Source organism: Ursus americanus, chromosome 10, assembly GCF_024610735.1.
Source record: "Ursus americanus isolate L20-20 chromosome 10, mUrsAme1.1.p, whole genome shotgun sequence".
Classification (NCBI taxonomy): domain Eukaryota; kingdom Metazoa; phylum Chordata; class Mammalia; order Carnivora; family Ursidae; genus Ursus; species Ursus americanus.
The window spans coordinates 68,207,142-68,233,981 of NC_142136.1; the positions used below are offsets into that span (position 1 = coordinate 68,207,142).

Sequence of the window (26,840 nt, forward strand, 5' to 3'; positions counted from 1 at the left end):
CTAGAGCCAGAATTAAAGCCCATGAAGTTTATCTCTGGGAGGCTGGCACTCTTAGAAGCTGTGCTATAAAACATCTTAGTATTGCCCAGGATTTGAACCTGACTCAAATCTGTCTAGTTCTAAAGACCAAGAACGGTTCCTTTCTCCTTTCTGCACAAGTTTCCTCATACACAAAATGTGAGAAGACCAAAAAATCTCAAAGTTCTATTTCTGTTCGAAAATGCTACAATTCCATGGATTTTAATATATAAAATTTTGTTATGCAAACAGCATGGGGACCAGAGAAGTTTTTGTAAGGCAAAACAAAAATCATCATAGCTACCACTATTTTGTAAGAATACAATCACCTTTCGTTAGCTAATGAAGCCTTTAAAGGTTAAGTAGATTGTCTAAGTGCCATGCCAACCATCATAAAGCACATATAGTTTACTTCACGTGTAACAAAATCTAATCTAGACTTGTATCTAATACAACCTTCTAAGAGTTGTTGCACTCTTCAGAAGACGGATTTTTGTATCTTTGGGTCACCACTCCTAACTTACCCAGTTACACACCTTTGAACTGTGCTTTTATTTCTCTGTGCCTGAGGGAGAGTGAGCAGAGAGCTATCAGGAAAACTTGAAAGACACAGAAGTGTGTAAAAGACCTAATAATAGCCACAGAGTGCCCACTTTTTTCTTTTCATACGCGTCTCTTTACTGAAAATAAGTTGATAGCACCATCACCATTCAGGGAAAGAAACAAAAGCTGTTTTCTGATCAAACCTAGAAGCAAAACTTAATATTATGGCTAGGAGTGGCAGGGTAGAATAAGGTCCGCTGAAGTAACACATCAAAAATAAGCAGCAAGAGATACCACAGGCAGCCTTCCATATTACGTCACATCTAAAAACGATTCCCTTAAAAACAAATCAATAACAAAAAAACCTTTTACATTTTATTCCACAAAAGAATATCCTGCCGACTGAAGAATACAAGAACATTTAACACACACCCTGAGCCTATTAGCGGCTTAAACGGAAATTCCCCCTTCTAGTTCATAATTCCCAGGTGGTGGGGTAATCGGTACAACAATAGAAGCGAACACAAAACAAACAGCAAACAAAATGCTACTGCTACAGAACGCGCGCAAAAGCACTAAAGGGAAACCAGCCTCTCCCGGGAGTCTCCCAAGACAAAGCCGGATCCCGGCACGCACTGCGGCCAAGACTACACATCCCAGCATGCAAGGCGCACTCCATCTCCCAACTGGACTACGGTTCCCGACATGCTCTGTTGACAGCCGGTCGGCCTCCTCAGGGTCTAGGGGTCTAGGGTCTCCGCAGAAGTGGGGTTTGTCTCTGCCCGATCAGCCTTCCAGGGTCGGACACCATCACCCACTAGTAAATTGTGAAGATTACGATTTTCCATTTTTCCATTCTTCATTGTCCGTTTTATTAGGACAGCAAAGAGCCTGGTGGCTAGGGCGGGCGGGGACGTAGGTGGGTCAGCCTGGCCGGCTTGAGCCAATAGCGCCGGAGCGGCTTTTCTGCCACTATGGCAACCGCGGCCGTCCCCAGAGGGACCAGCCACCCATTGGGTAGAATCTTTCGAGAAGGCTCGAGAAGAAGGAAGCGGAAGTGGCACGTGGAGGGGCCGGTGGAGGCGCCGGTGAGTAAATGCCGCAGATTCTGGAAAGTTCTGATCAGTGCGATACATAAGGCTGAGGAATTGGGACCTCCCCTTCTGGGTCGGTAGTTGAGCGCCGCGCCGGTGAGCTGTGGGTGCAGATTGAGGCAGTCAGCCCGAGCTTGCGGAGCGACCTGCGGAGACCGATCGCCGCCTTCTTCCGTGCTTAGTCCTCTGAGAGCTGCCACTGTCCCCGGGAAGGCGGAGGCGCCAGCCAGGCCGACTGTCCGTTCGTCCGTCCGAGTGACAGAGGAGCGGTCGGACTCCGCGGGAGCCGCGCGCGGCCGGGGCAGGAAGCGGCTGCTGAAGGAGCGGGCGGGCGGCCGGAGGACGCAGACCCAGACCCAGACCCAGAGCCCAGGCGGAGGAGGACCGCGAGCCGGCCATGTCGGTGGTGGGGCTGGATGTGGGCTCGCAGAGCTGCTACATTGCGGTGGCCCGAGCCGGGGGTATCGAGACCATCGCCAACGAGTTCAGCGACCGGTGCACCCCGTAAGTGGGAGCCTGCGAGGGCGCCAGGGGAGGTTCTGGAGTGAGGAGAGGAACCCGGAGGGGGCTGGGGAGCGTGGGTACCCGGGGCTTGCGGGCTGGCTGCGGAGCGCCGGGCCGATCGGAGGGCGATGTGAGGAGTGGTGCGCTCCTCGGTAGGGTCTGGGTACCGGCGGCCCGGTAGGACAGGACGCTTGCCCAAGAGTAGGGGTGGGGGCTTGCCGCCCGGATTGGACAGGGTGGGGGTGTCTCGGCGATTCACGGGGCCAAGAGAAGTCCTAGAGTGTAGTAGCCCAGGGTCGACGTTTCGGGGGCGGGCTTCCTACTGGGGGCCGAGCTGCGGCCAAGCCCCGCGACTTCGTTCCTTTTCTTGGCAAGCCTCAATTCGCTCTTTCCGCGGCCGCCCCCGTTTCTCCACGCGGCTTCTCTGAGCTGCCTGTGCCGCCCCCAGCTTGTCCCCCTCCCTCCGAGCATATCTTTGCGCACCGCAGATGCGGGGCTGCTGAGTTTTTTCTTCCGCATTGTGAATCTCGAAATGAAGTGGAAGCTTCCAGAGCCTGTGTGCTGCTTCTTGTCCAGTGAGCGGGCGGACTGTTGTTAGCGACCACAGAATCACTCCTTTCATAGATACCTCTTCTTGCGCACTTTGGGTTGCTAACGCTGTCAGCCTCAGTGCCTGGGATCATTTGTGAAGATGTAAACATTCTTTTGCTCATTTTATGAGAGCCATTCAAGGGGAATCCTAAATCGTGTTCTAGTTTATTAATTTTGCACATTTTAAATACAGGAAATAAAATGAAATTTGCACAGTTTTGTGCTAGAACTCGGGGATGAATGTTGTCACCGAATTAAATGTTATATTCTACAGCAGCGCAGGGTGGGCAAAGGTAACATTTTATTAAAGCAACTTTTTCGAGGGGCTTATTTTCTGAAGATAATACCATGAAAACATGCCTGCATGTACATTAATGAAAACAATTGCTTCTCCGCAAAATTAATGTAGGTATTTGTGTTTTAAATGCCTTAAACCCAAGATAAAAAGCGTAGAATGACACATTGAAGCCCAAAGGTAGAATGACTTTATATGTCACGATTTGAGTACAAATGGCCATTTATGAAAGTGCATGGAAAATCAGAAGATAAGCAAATATTTGACGAGTAGCCTTGGGAATTATTCCATGATATTGCCTATTTGCAAATTTACAGTCTGTGCTTTAGCTGTGTAAAGAGCTCTGTAATTGGAGCATAGTAAGAAAGACTATATCAGGCTTTCATGCTTAGGTACAGTTCACATCTTTGTTCTCTTTGATCCAATAAAGGGAAGAAAAGCTGTTCAAATGAGAGTAGGGAAAAAAATGGGTATCTGGCTGTAGTGACCACCGTGAAACTAAAGACAATAGATAAAGTCTCTAAGAAGGGTAAACAGAGGGCAGCTTGGAATTCCCTTTAATCTTTTGATGTAATAGCTGTTTGACTCATTTGCATTGGCCACTATTAATTGCAGTGTGGAAAATGAGTAAGTCGTTCTGCAAGTGAGTAGTTACTGAGTCTAGGATGATACACTGTTTTTGGAAGGTTCTGGCCTTTGCTTGAACACTTCTTTGGCTTTTAGGATGCTATTTAGCACCTGCTCAGAAAATTTAGGTTTAGGGTGTCTCCTTAATAGCAAATTGAAAGTTGATTTAGCCTGGTGTATAATGCCCTCAGCATATTCCCATTTTGTTGCTCATCTCACTATTACTCCTACCTGCTCTCTGACTGAAAACCTGATTTGCTTACCTCCTCCTGACAAGATTTTGGGAGTTTCTCTCTGCTCTGTGCTACCTGAGAAGGCTGTCTCACAGAAGTCCTTTTTCATCTCTTCAGGGCTGACTTAATGTAACGAATTATTCACTCCTTTCTTTCAACCCCATTCTGCTGTGATACTTAATCTGCGTCATTTTTACTTGGTTTCATTAAGTAGAGTCTTCCATGTAAGAGCCTCTTGTGCTTTTAAACTTCAGAAACATAACTTAGGCCTATTTGTTTGGCTTTATATAAACCTTTTGATACTAAAGAGGCCGATGGTGCATCAGAAGAGCATGGATAAGATAGTGATACTTAGATTTGTACAGAGTTGCCAACTGAGAAGTGGAATGACACCATATATTTTGTTAATCATGTATCTAAGGCCAAGTTAATGATACCTTTTATTCAAAGTATTTTCAGAGTTAAGGTGCACTTCCTAATAATTGGGGACCTGGAGAATTATACTGGTATTTGAGGTATTGGAAAATGTCCCCCGAACCATGAGCAGACTTTTTTGGCTAAGATGGCCACCTAGACTGGATTCTCAGAGTAGCAATTAAGCAGGCTTCTGCTGAGTATCTGACCAAAGCTTTAGAGTCCAAAATTATGCTAAACTTCTGCTGTCCTCCACCCGCCATGGGTAAGAAATTACTATTCTCTTGTCAGTTAAAGATGTCCACATCTATGCCTTTTAACAGTTCTGAGACATGTGGTTTGTATATCTTCTAGATCAGTCATATCATTTGGATCAAAAAACAGGACAATTGGAGTTGCAGCCAAAAATCAGGTATGTTCTTTAAGAGAATTCTGGTCATTTTTTTAAGGGGGGGGGAGATTTTTAAGGTAAAATCTCAAGGGCATTCAAAAGTATGAAATATCTCAGCCTATGTATTTTTGAATTTTAGAAATGTAATGCAGGTATTCTTTATGAGCCCTCAGATGGCTCATTTTCCTTCTGTTCCCTTCCTCTTTTCCTAAGATCTACCTTAACTTTCTAATCTGCCAACCTTAATTTTTAGTAATTTTGCTACCTTCTAATTTATCTAATTTTTAAAAATTATAAATAAGACACTTGAAGTTCTTTCATGTGGAATTTCTTAGGATATACATTTAAGAGTTAAAGATTCCTTCTAGAAGTTCTGTGTTTGAAAGCACGTTCAGGTTATTTAATAATCAAGGCAAGACTGGGAGAACTTTCTGTATAGACCTGTACTGTCTTATAGGGTAGCCATTGGAAACATTTCAAATGTACAAATGTGAAGTAAGTATGAAATACACATGAAATTTTGAAGTCTTAAAAGGAAATAAAGTATTTCTTTGATATTTTATATTGAGTACATGTTGAAATGACAGTATTTTGGATCTATTAGGCTTTAAAATAAGTTACTGAAATTAATTTCACCTGCTACTTAATGTGACTAGAAAAGTTATGCGTGCCCCTCCCATGTAAGCCTTATAACTGATGAGCCCTTAGCGTTGGGGAGGAAAAAAATGAAAGAAGATGAAATATGAAATCTCTTCTGAGAGGCTTTTAAAAAGAGACTGAAAAAGTTCTTTTAAATACAGAAAATTGTATTGCTGAAACAGAAACAAAATTCTAAACCCTGGAATGCTATAATAAGGCTAGTTGGAAGAGATACAAGATACAAGAAGAAAAAAACAAAGGCAAGAAAAATAGCTATATATACCCAAAATAATATACTCAGAAGGAAAGAGACACATTAGTGAAGTAACTATCTTCCTGAATATGGCCGTTTAGAATATTGATAATTCCAGACCTAAAATTCTGTTGATTTTTTTGTGTTTATTTGAGGAGAGTCAGTTGAGGCTCAGATCTAGCCTGTAGGGTATTAGATATACTTCAAGTCAGTTTCAGTATCACAGGGAATTTTAGTATATAAACATGCTTCAGTTCTGTGTTATTTGAAAAACCAGTACTGTCAACTTTAGTCTTCCCTTTAAAAGAAGTGGACCAGAGGAAACAGTAAATAGTAAACAATTTTGGGATTTTCATTACTTCAGAAGTCTCAGTTTTTAATCTTTGAACTATTTCTATATTTTAAAGTTCCCACTGCGGAGTTCTGTGAGCGGAATATACTGTGAAGTGTGGGACTTTTCAGTCCAGAGCCTAATCATCAAAAATATGCAGTTGAAAGCATTAAGTCACTTTGGAACTTCTTGAATTATCCTTGCCTCTTATGCTTTTGGTATAGATAATAAACATTCCATTATTGTCCCAATCCATGTATTTTGTGGCACAAAATGTTTATCCTGACCACTTACCAATTTATTAGACTGTAACAATTAATTTTAACTTAAAAAAAATGTAATTTGACTTGTGCTTCTTGATCTCCTTATTCATTTATTCATTAGGTATAAAACTTCAAAGTTTAGTGGGGAAAAAGGAATAAAATAAAGGGATGCAGTTCTTAGTTTGTTCAGGGCTTTAGTGATAGTTTCACCATCTTTGATTTTATCTTGCAGATTTTGAAATCTTTTTAAAAGTCTGTGGTGCCAGTATTGCCTCCTGTTCCCTCTCGCTGCCTACCTTCTGGCATTTCCCGGGGTTGCGGAGAAAGTTATTTATGTTCTTAATGGTTTGAGTTGTACAGTTGACTTTCTATAAAATTGTAATAGCTGATAGATGTTCAAATTAGAAAAAAAAATTAAATTTCTAATTTCTTTTGCAGCAAATCACTCATGCAAACAATACAGTGTCTAACTTCAAAAGGTTCCATGGCCGAGCATTCAATGACCCCTTCATTCAAAAGGAGAAGGAAAACTTAAGTTACGATTTGGTTCCAATGAAAAATGGTGGAGTTGGAATAAAGGTAATACAACTGAGCAGGCTTAGAGTCCTTAGTAAGAAATGGAACTCACCTATAGAAAAAAACACTTAATTCTTAATAAATATTTAATTTAAAGTTCTTAATTAGATGAGATCTTTTTTTTTTTTTTTTTTTTTGGTCAAGTTCTTGTAAACTGTAGGTATGTTTTAAGGTCTGAAAATTATTCATATCCTATATACTGCTGGAACTTAATTTGTGTCTCCTAACTTTTTTATAATTGTTAAAATTTAGGTTTCCTTAGTGGTGGTTAAAAAAATCTCAGTTGTGTCGTTTTATCAAATAAAAGTCTATTCCATGACCACCCGATTACAGTTGTTTGGAGAGCAATCATGTAATACAACCAGAAATCTGTTTTTAAACTAGCAGGAGCGTTCCTATCTTAAGATCTACACAAAATAATATTTGTCATAGTGATTCATCTCTTCAGTTAGAGTGGAGATTTACTACTTTCTATAATATTTCGACTACTACTTTGGGGAGAGGAAAAAATCTGCCCTAGCTTTTTTCCTTCTCGTCATCTCTAGAGAAAAGTTTTTCTTCCCTTTTTTTTTTTTTTTTGTTTCTCTTTCCTTTCTTCTTTTCTAACAGCTGTAACAATAAAGCTTTTCTGGAAGAGAATATGTAATAACATTTGGAAATTAGTATTAGCATGTAGCTTTAACTACTACAGTGTTTAAAACATTTTCTTTCCTCAATATAGGTCATGTACATGGATGAAGAACATCTCTTTAGCGTGGAGCAGATAACAGCCATGCTGTTGACTAAGTTAAAGGAAACTGCTGAAAACAACCTCAAGAAACCAGTAACAGATTGTGTTATTTCAGTAAGTAGAATTCAGCAAGGCAATGTGTTTTATTTTAATTTGCCTTTTTTGCCACTCTTAAGTATTACATGTGTGAAAGCTGTTCTATTACTAGAGATCAAAATCCTACTGGACTATGTTAGCATAGTGTTCGGGAGCAGTTCAGAGTATGTTTGAGTGGTATTTTTAGCCAGAAGTTGCAGAGGTTCTTGGCTGGAGGAGCAAATCAGAATCTCCTGGGGGGTTCCTTGGAAAAAGAGACTCATTGGTTGAATGGGGAGGGTGTTCTCATACAGTCAGTTAACATGCTGTTAGACAATTTGTATACTTAATGGGAGATTTTCAGAATTCTGTCAGTTGAGAACCAGTTCATTAGAAGTTTTACAGTGTCACCTACCAGTAGTGACAAAACTTCTAAGATTTTTTAAGATTTTATTTATTTGAGAGAGAGCGTACAAGCAGGGAGAGAGGGAGAGGGAGAAGCAGATTCCCTGCTGAGCAGGGAGCCCAACATGGGATTCCCAGGACTCTGGGATCATGACCCGAGCCAAAGGTAGATGCTTAACTGACTGAGCCACCCAGGGGCCCCAAGACTTAAGATTTTTAACACTGGCACATCCACTACCTTGAATGAACAGTTGGTAGGTTATCAAGGCGTATTCGAAATGGACAAAAGTCATCTTGTATTTGGATACCAAAGAGGTAGCAGAAATTCCCCTCCCAAATGTCTAGGATCACTTTTTGATCTTCTGTGGTTATGCCCTGGACCAAGACGATCTGTGATGGACTTACTGTGTCATGCGTGTTCTTTGCATTATAACATGGGCACAGTGGCCTGCCCAGACCATTCAGAAGCTTTTATGGCAGTGTGTCTTAGGATATGAAAGAATAGAGGCAGAGGCTTAAAATTTCTCCTATTATTGCCCTTCCAAGACAGAAGGTGTTCTAAAAGAGTATTTGCTTGTTGCTTGGAAAAAAATATTAATCTCTGGTAAAATTAAAGAATTAAGTTTTAAGTCCGTGGTTCTTCCTTTTTTTTTTTTTTTTTTTTTTAAATAAGCAATATGGAAGACTGATGAAAGCAGTGTTCCTGATTTGAAAGGTGAACAGAGACCCACTTTTGCTCTTGCCTCTCTTTCTGAAGCAGCTACAAATACTTTGGGGAAAAAAATGAAAGCCGCTTATACCAAGTTTTCTCTTCGGTACTTTCTAGTTAAGTGAGTCTATGGCTGTATTGTTAGATGCTTCTCCTGAAGAGTGTCCTAGTTAACGTGCTGTCCTAGAAAGCGATCAAAAGAGTTAACCTAGCTGGAAGCACAGGTCGGCACCATAAGAAACTTCATCCCATCCCTTGAGCTTGTTTTTGCTCTTCTTTCTTTTAAGAATATCAACAGGCTTTGCCCTGCCTAAAAATGTTTTTATAATCTTAACAGGTCTACAGAATTAGAAGGTACCCTGTCCTCTACTAATGCTTAAATGCAATGAATAGCAAAACTATAGGGTAGTGGCATATGCTAGAATTAGCTCTGTATTATCTTTAAGCTCCTGCAGTATTTATCTGTAGTTCAATTATGTTTAACATTAAATGTTGACTTAGCATTGTGATTTCCAGCTGTCAGAAATTTAAGACTGGCTTTGGAAATGGTATTTCATACACTTAAATTTAAAGCTTTTTTTTTTTTTTTTTAAGATTTTATTTATTTATTAGAGAGAGACAGCCAGTGAGAGAGGGAACACAAGCAGGGGGAGTGGGAGAGGAAGAAGCAGGCTCCCAGCGGAGGAGCCCATTGTGGGGCTCAATCCCAGAACCCTGGGATCACTCCCTGAGCCGAAGGCAGACGCTTAACGACTGAGCCACCCAGGCGCCCCTAAGGCTTTCTATTAGATAGAAGCAATTGTGACTTAGCGAATACTCCTGATTAATTTTTATTTTGGGTTAAAATTTGGTTACAGTAAAAATTACTTTGATAATAAAATTTTGGGGCAATTTTTTTTTAAAGTAGTTACTCTAAAAGTTAAGGAACTTGCTAGAAATTAAGTCTGAAGTTCTATTTATGTGTTGTGATTTCACTGGCACCTGTTTAGCTGAACTGTTGTTAATTCATTATAAGTGGTTGTGAGGAATTTGTATGTATATGTTGTAGACAAGTTAAAATTCTTTCCTTTCTTGTTGGTAGGTCCCCTCTTTCTTCACAGATGCTGAGAGGCGATCTGTATTAGATGCTGCACAAATAGTTGGCCTAAACTGCCTGAGACTTATGAATGACATGACAGCTGGTAAGGGAAAAAAAAAAAACCTTATTTTTGTGTAGAAGTGAATATACTATCAAAACTAGGGTTAAGACACATCAGATATCATAACCAAACACTTTTTCATGTACTTGTAGAAACATAGCATATTAAAAAATATGGGTTAGATTTGAAATTAAAGAATTCTAATTTTTCAGATGCTTACGTCTAACGAGAAATTGGCACTTTGTCAGATTTATGATTCTGTTTTCATTAAGAAATTCTTTTATGTGTATATTTTAATCTTTTGAGTTGTGTGTTGGATTTAATTTTTTATTTCCTTACATGGCTTTTATAGTTAAGTTTTCCCAAAACCTTAGGATTTGGGGTTTTACAACTGTCTTGACAATAAGTATTGATTAAGTAAAAAAAAAAAAAAAATTTCACTTCTATATTTCCTGAATATATGCAGTTAGTCATTGATAATTCATCTTCTATCAAATATTGACATAAACTATATCATTTACCAGTCACTGTATTAGGTACAGATATAGTGGTAAGCAAAGCAATCACTGTTCCTTCCCCCTAGAGCGTTTTCTAGTTCTTTATAATTACAGGTGAACAAAAGGTCAGTTACAATTTAGTGTATTCAGACAAAACAAGTAAGACTTTTTTCCAGTGTATATCTAATATATGTGTTTTATATCTAATATATATGTCTTTCAAATCTAATATGTGTTTTAAAACTGCTAAAGTATTGATAAAGATGTGTTCTTAGGGTATATGTATTTAGAAATACAGTGGTTTCAAAGTTCAGAAAAAGCTAACAGTCTCTTTAAGGTAGATCCGTTATTTGCCTTGGATCTAAAAAGAAATTGGTAGGAACTGCAGTTGCTGTAGTTGTATATTAAATTCTTAATTTTTTTGGATAAGCAGTCTCCTGGCAGGTTGTGGTTCAAATGTAAGTATTGCGTGATGAGCCTGCTACTGTTTGTGGTTACATTTCATTGTATTTGCACCTCGCACATTTTCTCTGTCACATCTCTTCATACGTTGAAAAGTGATAGAGCATTGTTCTAAAATCAGAAAGGGAAAAAGTTATTGATGCCATGAAAATTAGTTCGAAGTCAGGTATAAGAAGAATGTGTTCACCTTTAAGTGTTTGAAGTATAGTCAAGTTTCCTGCATGTATAATTATTTTGGTAATGATGAAATTCCTAAGAAAATGTGAACCAAAGAATTGAAACAATTATTTTTTTGTAGTTGCTTTGAATTACGGAATTTATAAGCAGGATCTTCCAGGCCTGGATGAGAAACCTCGGATAGTGGTTTTTGTTGATATGGGACACTCAGCTTTTCAAGTGTCTGCCTGTGCCTTTAACAAGGGAAAATTGAAGGTAAAGCCATAAATTGGAACTCAGTGACCAAAACATATTAAATGTGTTGTATTTGTCATTACTTTAAGCAGCTGAGCTTCTTGACTTTGCTTCTTGGTAATGAAGAGTTTGGGGTAACGATATTAATTAACAAGGAATTATTCCTAAGGTTGCTGTCCGTAAAGATGATGTAATTATCTTAACATTCTCCTAAGTATTCTTGCTTAAGAAAGAGCAGCTTTTAGGATTATCTTCTATGTAATTATTAAGAGTAAATCAGAGATTAGCATTTCATTTGGATTTGGTAGTAACATTTCTCTTGACTTGGATTTCATGTTGTAATTTAAGTAGAAGTCTTGATCCTATTTCTCTTTAGTTGGTTGAGTAGCAGTATTTAAAGATTCTAGTTAAAAATACGATTGAAAATAACCAGATTATTTGTCGTTTTAACTAAATTAGGTACTGGGAACAGCCTTTGATCCTTTCTTAGGAGGAAAAAAATTTGATGAAAAATTAGTGGAACATTTTTGTGCGGAATTTAAAACTAAGTACAAGTTGGATGCAAAATCCAAAATTCGAGCACTCCTTCGTCTGTATCAAGAGTGTGAAAAATTGAAAAAGCTAATGAGCTCTAACAGCACGGACCTACCACTGAATATCGAGTGCTTTATGAATGACAAAGATGTTTCGGGAAAGATGAACAGGTGCGTCTTGAATTCTGCTAGATTAAATAGAAGAAACTTTTGGTTAAATCTATAGCCCAGACGTCAGTCTAGCTATGGTGTTGAGAGTCTTGGCCCACATTTCAAGATTGTATACTACACACGAGGACTGTTCACACCATTAGAAACTAGAGTCACTTCTGCAAAGAGGTGGTTTTTTATTTATTTTAGAGTTGGGGTAAGGGCAGAGGGAGAGAGAAAATTTTAAGCAGGCTCCACGCCCTACAGGGACCCCGATGTGGGGTTCGATCCCACAATCCTGAGATCATGACCTGAGCCGAAATCGACAGTTGGATGCTTAACCAACTGAGCCACCCAGGCGCCCCATGCAAAGAGGTTTTTTAAAAAAGATCTTTGCGAAGTGCCCTCACAATGGAGTCTCTTTGGTACCTATCATCTCTTAGTATTTCTAGGCCAGTAATTGAATAATGATTTCACAAAAAAACTTTTAGGATTAAAACGGCAGTCTTAATATAAAAGTGATTTTTTTCCAGTAATACCAGTAGAACTGATTTTCTCCCCCATTTCTTTTCTGTACCTGTTTTGTATATTTATATATATTTTTAAAAGTTACAAATTACAGTACACATGGAATCTGAGGTTGTCGAAGGAAAAAGAAATTCATTGTGTTAATAGTGGTTAAAAAAAAATGGACAGGATATTGGCTTTAAGATAACGTTTCTAAAGATTTATCGTGCTCCTCTTATTTGCCAAGGGCACAATTTGAAGAACTCTGTGCTGACCTCCTGCAAAAGATAGACGTTCCCCTTCACTCTCTGATGGAACAAACTCAGCTCAGAGTTGAAGATGTGAGCGCTGTGGAGATAGTTGGAGGCACTACGCGAATTCCAGGTGTGAAAGAAAAAATTGCCAGATTCTTTGGAAAAGACATTAGCACAACACTCAATGCAGATGAAGCAGTAGCGAGAGGATGTGCACTGCAGGTACTGCTTTCTCAGCCCTTCTTTCTCTTGGTGCTCATTTCTGCTTCACTTCATTGTGGCGGGGTCATACGGAAGCAAGCCCTGTGTCTAATTAGGTGTCACAAGGGAGTTCACTTCCAAACACATCCATAAGGCTGTGGGGAAAGAAGCATCTTCAGATCTGGAACATCCAGGAAATTTTCGATTAGAGGAAATTTGCAGCTGATGTTTCTTAAACTGCAGATCAGGAACAGGCATGATTCTGAGGGGACACGGGAAACACAACAGTCAAGTACAAATCAGCTGTGTGGTGGTGGTGGCAGTAGTTCCAAAGCACTAGAGGGGAATGTGAACGGCAATGTGGTGTGATGAGGAAGTGGTTTGGGGGAAGATTTGCGGGCCTGAGAGTATTAGTTAACAAGAAGTTTTAGAAAGTAGCTCTTCTTCCTCCTCCAAATTGATTGTAACTTGCTTAGCAAGTAAGAAGGCCACTCAGAGGCTTAATTTGTTTGGGAAAGCGAAAGCACCAAAACTGGATATGAAAATTAATATTTATATTAATATATTGGTAAGAAAATTATTATTTTCTTTGATTAGAAAATTGATATTTGCTATTGATAAGAAAATTAATATTTATATGTAGAATAATAATATACTCATTAGGTAGTTTTTACTAAAGTTTCAAGAGAACTGTGCTTCAATTTTAATCTAGTCAGCACAGTTACTTTTAATGCAAGACAGCAAGACTTTGTGTACACAGAGGTTTTTAGAAGGACTATGCTTAATACTTTAAAAAGGGAGAATATGTATTCATTATTACTGATAATGCATTGTAGCCTCATGATGCATCATGGGGTTTTTGTTTTTGCTTTTTCCTTGATAATGGAGTGTACCTCCTTAACTAAGTCTCTAATTCCCCAAAAGATTGGAAGTTTATAATTTCTTTAGAGGAGGGGCTTATTGTGGCCTGTCTTTTGAAGGATGCTGTGCTAATCAGAGATTGACTTTTAGTTTAGTCGTGTATTTAGTCAGTTGTATGTGACTAGTCTGAGTCCACCTGTCGGGCATTCCCCACCTCAAATTTGAATTTACCATAGCTTCCTTCAAAAAATTACCTGAAAATATGAACCTTTTGGGTCTTATCCATTTTCAGTTTCTTAGACATTTGAAAAGTGATGTGGACAGAGCTGTTTGTGGATATATACACAGATTCAAAAGTGATACAGCTTGTAGTTGAAATTGCTATCAGGGCATTTCTGGCAAGTCCAGTGTTTTTTTTCCTAAGCTCCCGTGAAACTTGTTACTAGTCGCCAACTGTCCTGAGAGACATTGTATTATCGGTCTATGTTTAGTGATCGGCATAGTATTTAGATGTTAGATCCTTAGTACTTAAGCTGGCGTATGCTGTAAATAATTTTGAATTTGAATTTAAACTTAGCATCCAATTTGAATTGTTTTATATTAAAAGGTGAGTGCAGTTATTCATAATCTTATGATAATCCTTTCTTTTTCTTTTAAAGTGTGCAATTCTTTCCCCGGCATTTAAAGTTAGAGAATTTTCCATCACAGATGCAGTTCCTTTCCCAATATCTCTGGTGTGGAACCATGATTCCGAAGATACTGAAGGGTATGTAGCAGAAGATAACTTTATTCAGCTACTGTATTTTAATATAAAGAGGAAAAAAATCAACAAATGACTTTTACAGTTGAGGGTCTGATTAATCGGGATCTTTGAACAACCAAACCTATCAAAATACTTCTCTCATTTTGGTGTTAATAAATGGTGAGATAGAATTGGCGGAGATTCCCGAGCATTTATTCCATTTTGTGAGGCGTAGTAAGCTGAAGTGCTTGCAATACTGAATGCCTTTTCCTTTCCTCTAGGGTCCACGAAGTATTTAGTCGAAACCATGCTGCTCCTTTCTCCAAAGTTCTCACTTTCTTGCGAAGGGGACCTTTTGAGCTAGAAGCTTTCTATTCTGATCCTCAAGGAGTTCCATATCCAGAAGCAAAAATAGGTGAGCAATTAATTTGGTGTGTTTAGGCTTTTAAAGACTTAGTGTACCAATGTAAAAATTTTTCTTCTCAGTGACATTGAGTGGAACATATTCCGTGTAAAGACATTGTCAATTTAGAGTAATGGTGGTGGAGAAATCTGTTCCTTTTATTGATGAATACATTGGCCTGTAGCGATGAAACGACTTGCTTAGTGCTGCTGTTTCTTCCATGTTTTTGTGTTTAGGAGCATGTCCGTCTTTCTTCTCTTCTGATACAGTCTCTCCTTAAAGGATTGCCACCTGTTTTTAATATCAACCTTTCTTCTAGATGGAATGTTACTTCCAGTTTAAAACCTGGCTCAGAAACCATTGCAACAACTTCTCAAGTATACCTTTCTTTTGTAATCTCTCTTAAAAGCACATCTTTTTTGGTACATTTTTCTTTGAGAGGTTTGGCAGTATCCATCTGTTTTGACTCTTGGTAACTGGAAATTTATGGGAGAGCTACAGATATCTTCCTGAGTGGCCATGTGCCTTGCCCAGGCTGAAAGTAGAGTTTGCCAGTATTTTAAGATCTGTTCAGGACTCACCCTTGCCCCACACCTTTTCATAATGAAGTTGTTTGAAGAAGTCTAACCTGACTAAAAATGTTCTGACACAGAAGAGGTTTTTTGTTATTGTTTTGTTTTTAAACAGTTTTTATGAATTTATTGCTAGGAAATTAGTTTGAGAAATTGTTGACTAGAGATGGTTGGACTCTCTACATTAATTCCCCATCATGCAAAGGATAAAATCCAGGCTTTTTAGTATGACATCAAATCAATATGTTATCACCAAAACTGAAAAGTTTGCATGTACTTAAAGAACGATCTTATGTCTCTCTCTCCTCTAACTCATCTCGGATACTCCATAGTAAATGCTGTTTCTTTAAATGGGTCTTATGGTAATTATTTCCTGTGCTCCAGTGATTTGATAATTATCGAATGCCTACTCCAACATCTCTCATTGACTTGGTAATTAAACCTGTAACTTCTGTGTTTGTGTAAACAGCACCTTAAATATAAAGATGTCAAACCCCATATAGCGCTTTTGCACGTAGTAGGTTCAAAATACTTCATTTTGGTTTAGTGGCCCCTGGATTAACAAGGCCGTCAGTGGAGATGGTAGCTAACACGTAGCGCTTGTTCTGTAGTCTTCCATGCTCACGTGAACACTCACCAGCTCAGTCCACAGAAGCATAGATAGCTTAAATATCCGTGCAGTAGGTTACACGGCCAGGATTCAAGCCCAGAGACTGGATCAGAGTCCATACTCTTAAGTCCTATTCTGTAATGCTCTGGAACTACTGTATTTTGCATAATAATTTCAGGCTTTGATAACAGGTTTTATCAAAACGTCTCCTATTTAAAACATAGGAAAATGTTTTGATTATTCAGTCAGAAAAACAGTATTCCCTAAAGTAGTAATCCCTCTGTAGGATTAAAATGCATCCGGTGCTTGGTATCACTTGAGATCTCTGCCTGACACTTGCTAACAGATTTTCATGTCTAGTGTGTGCTTACCCATCTGGAGAAATAGGGTAGGAGGAGGCAGGGATTTCTCATCATCAGTATCTTACAGTATCTGTTAAATAAAAACAATATAACAAGAGTGCCTTGCCTTTGAAGGTTTTATGGCCTATTAAGACTAATTCCAAGTATTGAAGTAATACCCATGCAGCTAAATTTATTTTATGTTAATAGTATATGTCAGTTGGTAGAGAAAATGGGAAGATTTGGGAGTAGCAATACTTTGAAACTGTATTTCTTGGCCTTTGTCTTCTTTACAGACATTTAGATTCACTTCGAAAATTGTCAATTTCTTTTTGTTCTAGGCCGTTTCGTAGTTCAGAATGTTTCTGCACAGAAAGATGGAGAAAAATCCAGAGTGAAAGTCAAAGTGCGAGTCAATACACATGGCATTTTCACCATCTCCACAGCATCAATGGTGGAGAAAATCCCAACTGAGGAGAATGAAGTGTCTTCTGTTGAAGCAGACATGGAGTGTCCAAATCAGAGACCAGTAGAAAACTCGGACAATGATGTAAGTTTGTTCATAAGCCTTTGGGTTGGAATATGTAGTTGACTCAACTCTATAGGAAAAGAGTAGGGAAGGGTTCAAATACATTTTTCTTAATTTTATTTAGAATTTTGGGGAATGATGATAGCAATTGCTAGATGTGATAATATATGGCCAGAATTTGGTGAATTACGCTTAAATTTTATATAGTTAATTTGAACTGGCACATTACAAAATCATTAGAGTATAATAATTTATTACAAAATAATAAATTGGTTTTTTTTAAAGGCATTGGTCACATACGGAGAAGTTTTGATTGATGATTAAGAAAAAAAGAAAAGACTTAAAAATTAATTTGGTAGAATATATACTAAATATTAAAGCTGATTCTTAAAAAATTATTGTAAAATTGGCTTTGGTATTTCAGGACTTATTTGCTTTTATTGACCTGATTTGCTATATTGTGGGAGGGAAGGAAGAGAAGTATCTGCATGAGGTATAGAAAAAAAATTGTTACTGTTCATGTTCTTTGAATTAGCATGAGTGCAGACGAATTTTAAGAAACTTCAAAATAGATTCGCTGTTAGAGTTTACTTCTGGATAATAATAATCAGAAATAGCTTAAATGAAGAGGCAAGTGAACAGTGTTTTAGTTAAGATGTGAGAAAGTGTGCTATCCTGTGGTCAGACAACTCTTATCACTATCATTCCTAGAACATTTAAGGAATATTATTATCCGAGCCTTAGCTTTGTTCTCATTTTTAAAAATTTCAAAATAATGCGTTAAATGATCAGTGCCGTATACTTTTCCATTTGGGCTCTGGACACCATTATTCTAATGCCTGTTGTATCAATTTCTTAGTACCTTTTGGATCTATTTACATCACGAGTGCCTTGTTTCTGAATACTTCAGTGTCTGCCTTAGAATCTTGAAGCTCTGAAAGAAACATTTGAGAGACTTCAGGGTGGACAGAAAGCAGTTAAATTAGAATGTTTCAGGCTTCTCCCAAAGATGGGAGAAGACTAGAGCAAGCACTGATTTATTGGGGATTGAGGTCTACTAACATGTAGCACATATTCTTTATCCTGAGATCTTCTGAGGTGGAAATAGCTGGATCACGAGAAGAAGGTGGGGACAGAAGGAGTGTTGGGTATCTCTAAGCTGAAATGATGAATCCCTGAACGACTGATAGTTGGCTGTTTTATGCAACTGTTCAGTTCATTGAAATGGCGATATGTCGAGACGCTGATGGCTGCTGGTGAATTTAAGTTTTGGAATTTTGTTTCTGGGAGAGAGGCCTGGAGTAAACCTATTTCTTGTGCTTCTGAGAGTTAACAGCTGTACAAAGCTAGGTGAAAGTTTCTTAAGGGAGAGTTCTTGGTAGTCATCACATCAATCAAAATGCCTACTGCCTGGTTGTTTAACAATATTAACTGCTCTCATTCAAAGAATTTCTTACAGGTTTAAGATTTGTAAGGAGTCTTCAACTATTTTGTGTTTATTTTGCTTTTATCCAGTATCTTTTCTCCCCCACCTATTAAGATTTCAGAAATTGAGTGTACTGTCTTTGGTGCCCTATAACCTTTTAAATTTATATAAGTACACCTGCTTTCTACATCCTTTGTGCCTGGGCTTTCATTTCAGAAAAATATCCAGCAAGACAACAGTGAAGCTGGAACACAGCCCCAGGTACAAACTGATGGTCAACAAACCTCACAGTCTCCCCCTTCACCTGAACTTACCTCAGAAGGAAACAAAATCCCAGATGCTGACAAAGTGAGTGACTCTTCTAGTTCATTCCTTTAGACAATGTTGCAACATGTGATCATTAATGATATCATTAAATCTGCAGTTTCAAGAGCAAGCACCAAGTTAACTTACTCTGTATAGGGTTTTTCTTTTAGTTTTTTTTTGTGTTTTTCAATTAAAACGAGTTAGAGGTACTCAAGCTCAACGAAGGGAATTGAATATCCTGCTTTAGACCTAAAAGCTTCTCTTGATTAACTGCTGGTCCAAGCAACAAGAGGCGAATGCATGGCATTTCTTGTCTTCTCTGGTGTCAGAGGTATCTGCTAATGTGGGGAGAGAAATAGGTACATCCCAGTGCTGTGTGATGAGTTTTCACTTGAATTAATCTGATGATAAATACATGGGCTATAGGAGTCTAGTAAACTTTTTTCTCCTCTCAAATCACCTGTCAAAATTAAATTGATTATGGTCTGCTAATAACCAGATTGTACTTCAAAGTCATTTTTCTTTGCCATGCTTCCACAGTATGTATTGGAGGCTAAATTAAGTATTTGTGCCGGTCCCTTGAAAAATGACAGCTTCTAATCAGACCTGTAAAATTCATGGTCAGATAGCTATCGGGAAGTTCACATTGTCACTCCAGATCATTCTGTGCTTTGCAGAACTTCACTCTTCCTACAGGTTGCATGTAAATTATTAACCTTTCATTAGTGGTTTGGTTTTCTCTTTCCTTTGGATGAATTACAGAATTGGTCATCGGCAAAAACACATTTTATACTTGATAAAAGTTTCCAGTTTTTAATCTCATGCCCCGACTGGTCCTGTGCGGTTCCTAAGATGAGCTTTAGTTCCTGACTCTGAAAGCTCTGTGATGAGGATGGTGGAGCAGCATTGCTTTCTTTGCCACAACAGCTCCTTACTGTCCCGTCCCTCCCCTCACTTAGTGTTGAGTATTAACTGACTCGTGCTGATAGTCTCAGTGCCTGTCTGGAACGTGACATTGAGTACCATCTCATGTTCTTAGTTGTAGGTGGGACCGCTGGCATCGAGCCCTTTGGAACATTCTCACACACCCCTTTGGAGGGTTCTTCATCTGTGCCTTGTCGAGTGCCATTTTGTGATCTATCGGTTTAGTCAGTAGTTGGTTTAATGTTGTGCCGTCAGAGTCTTATGCTGACTTTAACTGCCACGCGTGTACTGTCATCCATTTGTTTCCCAAATATCTGTTGTACTCCTGTGTTTTGCGAGGTGTGGGTGTCCTCTAATTCATTTGCCTTGTGGTCTGTGCCCCCAGAGCATGCACAGTATATTGGGGGGTTCTCAGGTACACTAGAGTGAAGAAGACATGGGGACTGCAGGCTGTGATTGACTAGATCCTTGCTGGTGAGACAGCTGGCTACACTTCTGAGGCATGTGACTTTTAGGAATACTGAACTAGAAGTCTGGGAAACATGAGTTCTAGTCCCATCTCTGTCTTTGTCATTTTAGGCAAGCCACTGAACCTTTTTCAAGTTCCAGTTTCTTCTATAAAGTGTCTAGAGTTCTAACAACCTTTTAACTTCCCAGAATTAGCCAGTGGTGCTACCCATTATACTGATGGGCTAGTCCGTCCTATGTGACCATCCCAGCCAGCCATGGTATATGTTTTATTCCCTTGGTTATTTTCTGATCTGTTCTACAGCTGAGTTTCCTAAATTGTGTTCTTTGTCATCTCAGCTCGTAAGAACCTGTAGAAATGGAAATACATAGAAAAGTGTTGGAAAATTAAAGGCCTTAGGAGATACTTCTTTAGCCCTGTATTTACATATTTTGAAAAACCTGCAGTAAACTCTTAGCATTTGCTGCATCATTTCATTTTCTACTTTAAGGCTCCTTTGTCTCTTTTTAGCTTATGTTTGCTTATGAAAAGGGGTATGACTCAAAGGCAGATAGTAGGAATAAGGATATTTATGCATACATATATGTATGTATGTGTATATATAATCCCCAGGTTCAGTAGGAAACTTCAAAAGGCGCCCCTCAGTGCAGTGCTAATTGTAATTGCAGCAGGTATCATACTGGGATAGAGGGACTCAAGTATAGAAGAGGAATAGAAGTGATCCTAACGTGTTTAGCATTGGTCACAGTCTGTTTTAGTTACTGTTAGATTCTAGACTGTTACTTAAAGATGTGGTAACATAATAAGTTCTGACTTTTTTTGGAGTCCGAGACATTGCTTTACGGGACTTAAAAATTAAAGACCTATGAAGAAAAGTTTAAAAGTTTTAGCAGAAGAGATTAAATTTAAGCTTAATATGCAAAGAGAAAAATATCCTCGTGAATTCTTGAGAGAAAGTATGACGTTTAAGTTGTCATTGCAGCCCGGTTTGAAATGGGAGGGTGGGAACTAGGTGATCTGCACTCCAATTTAGCATTTGAGGGATTTTATTTTTAGTAAGTATGATAAGGAGGTTTTGTTGTTTTCAAGAATTATTTAGGAGTTTTTCCATTTCTTTTTTACCCCTTCCTAAGGCAAATGAAAAGAAAGTTGACCAGCCTCCAGAAGCCAAAAAGCCCAAAATAAAGGTGGTGAATGTTGAGCTGCCTATTGAAGCCAATTTGGTCTGGCAATTAGGGAAAGACCTTCTTAACATGTACATTGAGACAGAGGTAAGTACTTCAGGTAATTATTTTCCATTCTGGAATGTATTTAGTTGGTTGGCCCTGTTGCCCATACTTCTAATAGAGAAATAGCTGTGCTTTTTTCCCATACCGCATGTTTTATACAGTTTCAGGAAAAGGATGAATCCAAAACTAAAGGTTCTTCAGTTTAATTTTTTTTAACAAGTTTTGTTTACTTTTTTGCATCCTTATGAAAGAGATCTATACCGTAGATCATTTTGCTTGGTATATAATTGACTGCCCAAGTTCTTGGAAGACATTGGATGCCAGTATGTCCTAGCACAGGGCACGATACAGTTGGTGTCTCAGGCCATACTAAATATTTCTGTTAAAATACTTGTGCTTCTGTGTGGTCAGAATAAGTGAAATAATTGAGATTCGGTTTTGTTGTTTTGTTTACTGAGATGGCAACATTGTGTTTCAAAATTTAATAATAAATTGTAGCTCATTAATATTTTATAAATAAGTAGATAAATTTACTTATAGTCCTTGATTTCAAATATGGTTGTAGCATATATATTGGCCAATATTAATCCCAGTGTGAGACAACCATATAACTACCTAAAAGAAAATACAATTATAGTGAATTGGGTTTTTTTCCTTCTTGGTATTAAACCTGAGATATGAAAGCTATGTAATTTATTATATAATTAAAAAAAAAAAATCACAGTCCACTATGTGTGTTTTAGTAAATGAAGAACTTTGTAAGATTGGTTATAAGCTTTATGAGGTATAAATTACAACTGTTAACACTTTTTTTTTTTTTGGTATAATTGTTGATTTTAACTCTAGAGTCTAGTTAACATTCAGTTACAGATAACAGAAGACTAAGGCTGGAATTAACGTTTTCTGTTTTCTGACAGGGTAAGATGATAATGCAGGATAAATTGGAAAAGGAAAGAAACGATGCTAAAAATGCAGTGGAGGAATATGTGTATGAGTTCAGGGACAAGCTGTGTGGACCATATGAGAAGTTCATAAGTGAGCAGGTGTGTGTGGAGCTGTTTTTATTCAAATAATCTCATAAAGTGTTTCATATCAGATTTGACATTTAAATCTCTCCTAGACTATGTCATGAGCTTTTTGAAAACAGAAAACTTGAAATAGAAAGTGAACAGAGTCCTGGAGAGAAGCTCATTAGTAATGTGCCGTTTTATTCTAACTTGTCCTAATGACTTTTTAGTTTTTACCATCCAGAAGAAAGAACCTATCAAACATTTATGTAGAGTCCGTGACACTAAAGGTATGGGGGCTAGAAAGATAAGAGAAAATCCTTGGTTTTAAAGACCTCAGACCTTTTATTTCTGTTTTTTTGTTATGACTCTGGTTCCCTTGGTTGCTCGTGGTCATTGTTTTATCCCGTAAGACTCATTCATCCAGTCATTCCAAATTTTATCAGGCACAGTATTCCCCTTAGCCCTTTTCTAAGCTCCCAAAGTCAGTGTGGCTCTGAGTAAATCCCAGAAGCACAACTGTGAAAATGGGGCTTAGAAAGCAATTGGCTAGATAAAAATCTGGGATGGTTTCAGGATTAACTCTGAAGTTAAAAGAATTTAAACTTAGGGGTCTGTTTTAGTTCTAAGATCCTTGGGCTCCCTTGTAATAAACGTTAGTTTTCGGCTCTGCCCTGACATTTCCTGGGTTTCTTATTCTTACGGTTGAGATTCTGAAGGCGAGATGACCCAAGCAGGATAGACCTCCTAAGGCAAGAGTAGAAATACATTATGGGAATTGGTTTGGAATGATTTTTTTCAGGTTCAGTGATTGAGTTGTGAACTTGTCTAATTTCCCTTTGATAGTGTGGGGTGAATGGAAAGTTACCTGATTGCTTTGGAGAGCAGGAAGATAGTTGCTCTTCCATAACCCCATTTCAGTGTATAAATTGTCCAAAACTGGAACTCTCTTACACATGTCCCCGTGTAAGAGAAGCCAAAGAATTATTGTTCATCTTTCCTATAAAATCTAGTGTTCATTGTTCCTTGATACTTTTCAGTAAAGAGAATCCAGCTAATCAGAGTGCTGTCCTAGAAATAAGATTGGTGGGGCGCCTGGGTGGCACAGCGGTTAGGCACCTGCCTTCGGCTCAGGGCGTGATCCTGGCGTTCCGGGATCGAGCCCCACATCAGGCTCCTCCGCTATGAGCCTGCTTCTTCCTCTCCCACTCCTCCTGCTTGTGTTCCCTCTCTCGCTGGCTGTCTCTATCTCTGTCAAATAAAGAAATAAAATCTTTAAAAAAAAAAAAAAATAAGATTGGTGACTTAGTGTTTAGCATTTCTGAGGATGACTCTGTTTTGTTGGGAAAACTTTTTTTTTTAAGATTTTATTTATTTATTCAACAGAGATAGAGACAGCGAGCGAGAGAGGGAACACAAGCAGGGGGAGTGGGAGAGGAAGAAGCAGGCTCATAGCGGAGGAGCCTGATGTGGGTCTCGATCCCAGAACGCCGGGATCACGCCCTGAGCCGAAGGCAGACGCTTAACCGCTGTGCCACCCAGGCGCCCCTGTTGTGAAAACTTTTAAATTGCCACTGATACGGACTCTCGTGTTCCGTATACAGGATCACCAAAATTTTTTGAGACTGCTCACAGAGACCGAAAACTGGCTCTATGAGGAAGGAGAGGACCAAGCTAAACAAGCATATGTTGACAAGTTGGAAGAATTAATGGTAGGTCTATCTCTCCCCCTAGAAAGTGGTACTTGTGTTTTAGACTACAGACTTTCGAAATGCAGTGAGACAAATGTTAATTTATTACATTTTGTTTTAGAAAATTGGCACTCCAGTTAAAGTTCGGTTTCAAGAAGCTGAAGAACGACCAAAAATGTTTGAAGAACTGGGACAGAGACTGCAGCACTATGCCAAGATAGCCGCAGACTTCAGAAATAATGTAAGTCTTTTTGTACAACGCGAGGAAGTTACCCTAGATTTTAATAAGCTGATACTAAGTTGAGGAACCTTCACTGTGAACACATCTTCTTAAATGAGAAATTTGTTTTTGGTATTTGAGACTGGAGATAGAGTTGAACTTCATGGAAAATTGGGTCAAGTTAGAGGTTACTGTTACTTTTTTTTTTTCCAGATTTTATTTATTTATTTGAGAGAGGGCATGAGCAAGGGTAGGGCAGAAGGAGAGGGAGCAGCAGTCTCCCCACTGAACAGGGAGCCTGATGTGGGGCTCAATCCCAGGATCATGACCTGAGCCGAAGGCAGACGCTTCACCGACTGAGCCACCCAGGTGCCTCATGTTAAATACTTAAGTCTACGGAATGACCATGCCTTTTTCCATTCAGGATGAGAAATATAATCATATTGATGAGTCTGAGATGAAAAAGGTTGAGAAGTCTGTTAATGAAGTGATGGAGTGGATGAACAACATCATGAACGCTCAGGCTAAAAAGAGTCTTGATCAGGATCCAGCTGTACGTGCTCAGGAAATTAAAGCCAAAATAAAGGTAAGTATTATTGTCCGATTACTGCTGTGTTGTCTTAGAAACTCCAGTTGCAATCCTGTGAACCGTAAACATAGCTCTTTCTTTGATCAGTCTTATACCTCATCCTGATTGAGACCAGATTTCTCAGTTCCTTATTGATACTATAAAATATAGAAAACCGTATGTTTCTCTTAAATTTCCATTTCTTCATTATTTATTCAGTTCAACAAATATTCTTGTTGAGCCCCTACCACGTGGCAGCCATTGTCCTCAGGTTAAGCTTTGAGTGTACAAAGTCAGTCCCTGCCCCTGTAGCAGTCACCCACTCGCTGGTTCGAGGAAGGCTTGACAGCAGACGAGGAGAAGTGTATCAGATGGGGTCAGGTGCTGAGGGCAAAAATAAAGTAGTCAAAAGGGTTAGGAGATTCTGGGCACTGGAGAAGGACCCACATTGGTATTTTATCAAGGAAGGCCTTGCTGAGTGTGTGAGACTTTGAAGGAAGTTGAGAAGAAAACCAAAGAATGCTTTCCCTCTGGAAGAATGTTGACACACAATGAAGGTTAAAGAATTGTGAGCCTTTTTTTGTTTTTTAAGATTTTATTTATTTATTTTAGAGAGCATGTGAGTTGCGGGGGGGGGGGGGGGCAGAAGGAGAGAGGGAAAGAACATCCCAAGCAGACTCCACGGTGTGGAGTCCAGTGTGGGGACCCTGAGATCATGACCTGAGCCGAAGAAGTCAAGAACTGGAAGCTCAACCAACTGAGTCACCCAGTGCCTCAAGAATTGTGAGCCTTTGAAGTTGGGGGGCTCTAAGCTTGAATCCCAGTCCTTCGCGCACTGGTTTTCCTGATCTTGAGGTTAAGTTACCTAACCGCTCTGGACCATCTTTCTTCTTTCATTGGTGGAGATTAAAATTTCTACTTTTTAATATTGTTGTGAGGTTTAAATGAGGTAATCATATGGGAGTACTTTGCAAGTTCGTGACTCATCATAGAATATTTCCTGCTCTTTTCTCTTTTGATCAGGCTTCAAGCCATAGTTTTGGGCAAGTGTGTAATGAGGAAATTGAATTCATTGAGATATGTATAATTGGAGTTGATAGAAAAATAACAGCTCAGCTGCTGTGTTGGGAAAGTAATTGCAAAAGACAGGATGGAGCGGAGTTAACCTGATTACCAGTTTTGTTTTCCTTGCTTTTAGGAGTTGAATAACACTTGTGAACCCGTCGTGACACAACCCAAGCCAAAAATTGAATCACCCAAGCTGGAAAGAACTCCAAATGGCCCAAATATTGATAAAAAGGAAGAAGATTTAGAAGGCAAAGAAAATTTCGGTGCCGAGCCTCCACATCAGAACGGGGAATGTTACCCTAACGAGAAGAGTTCCATTAATATGGACTTGGACTAGATAACTTTACGTTGGCTTAGTCCTTCAATGAATAAAATATTTTTGCCATAGTATGTGATTCTACATAACATACTGAGACTATTTATATTTTCTTTTTTAAGGATGTTTAGAAATTTTGTGTATTATATGGAAAGAGAAAAAAAGCTTAAGTCTGTAGTCTTTATGATCCTAAAAGGGAAAATTGCCTTGGTAACTTTCAGATTCCTGTGGAATTGTGAATTCATACTAAGCTTCTGTGCAGTATTACCATTTGCATCACTGAGGATGAAATTGACTTTTGTCTTTTGGAGAAAATAAAACAAACTGTACTGCTTGTTCAAGAGGGCTGTGATTAAAATCTTGAAGCATTTGTTCCTGCCAAGGTAGTTTTCTTGCATTTTGCTCTCCATTTCAGCATGTGTGTGGGTGTGGATGTTTATAAACAAGACTAAGTCTGATTTCATAAGGGCTTTCTAATATTAATTCTGTCCAATAGAATATGACTTTTTGCTTTGATATTAAAAATCAACGAGTAAAGCAAAAGCTAGTGAAATGTGTTAGCAGCATGCAGAACAAAAACTTTCAACTATATCTCTTGTTATACAGTACATTGTCATGTGAAGGTGTAAATTGGAAGAAATGTTGATTCTGTTTGTAACTGATATTGTGAAGCCTTTTATGAGCTTTAAAATAAAGTTCATCTTACGGTGTCA

General features: G+C 38.7%; 1 protein-coding gene across 2 annotated transcripts; it reads left to right on the top strand.

The window, feature by feature from the left end:
• Nucleotides 1–1,648: 1,648 nt before the first annotated feature.
• Nucleotides 1,649–26,840, top strand: HSPH1 (heat shock protein family H (Hsp110) member 1). 2 transcript variants are annotated; one of them, XM_045797010.2, is made up of 18 exons: nucleotides 1,649–2,159; nucleotides 4,674–4,731; nucleotides 6,635–6,775; nucleotides 7,494–7,616; nucleotides 9,773–9,872; nucleotides 11,088–11,221; nucleotides 11,660–11,904; nucleotides 12,638–12,866; nucleotides 14,366–14,472; nucleotides 14,730–14,863; nucleotides 16,716–16,924; nucleotides 18,546–18,677; nucleotides 21,162–21,299; nucleotides 22,175–22,300; nucleotides 23,869–23,976; nucleotides 24,077–24,196; nucleotides 24,600–24,761; nucleotides 25,942–26,840. In XM_045797010.2, the coding sequence occupies exons 1-18, from the start codon at nucleotides 2,053–2,055 to the stop codon at nucleotides 26,146–26,148; spliced, it is 2,580 nt and encodes an 859-aa protein (XP_045652966.1). In that variant the 5' UTR covers nucleotides 1,649–2,052; the 3' UTR covers nucleotides 26,149–26,840. The 2 variants fall into 2 exon arrangements, with proteins under 2 accessions (XP_045652966.1, XP_045652967.1); XM_045797011.2 differs by lacking the exon at nucleotides 18,546–18,677.

Excerpts from the sequence above, each read along its gene's own strand:
- HSPH1 (XM_045797010.2), top strand. The coding sequence starts at position 2,053 with ATGTCGGTGGTGGGGCTGGATGTGGGCTCGCAGAGCTGCTACATTGCG. Across the intron at positions 12,867-14,365 it reads CGAGAGGATGTGCACTGCAG|TGTGCAATTCTTTCCCCGGC; the intron begins GTACTGCTTTCT and ends TTTCTTTTAAAG. Across the intron at positions 16,925-18,545 it reads TAGAAAACTCGGACAATGAT|AAAAATATCCAGCAAGACAA; the intron begins GTAAGTTTGTTC and ends CTTTCATTTCAG.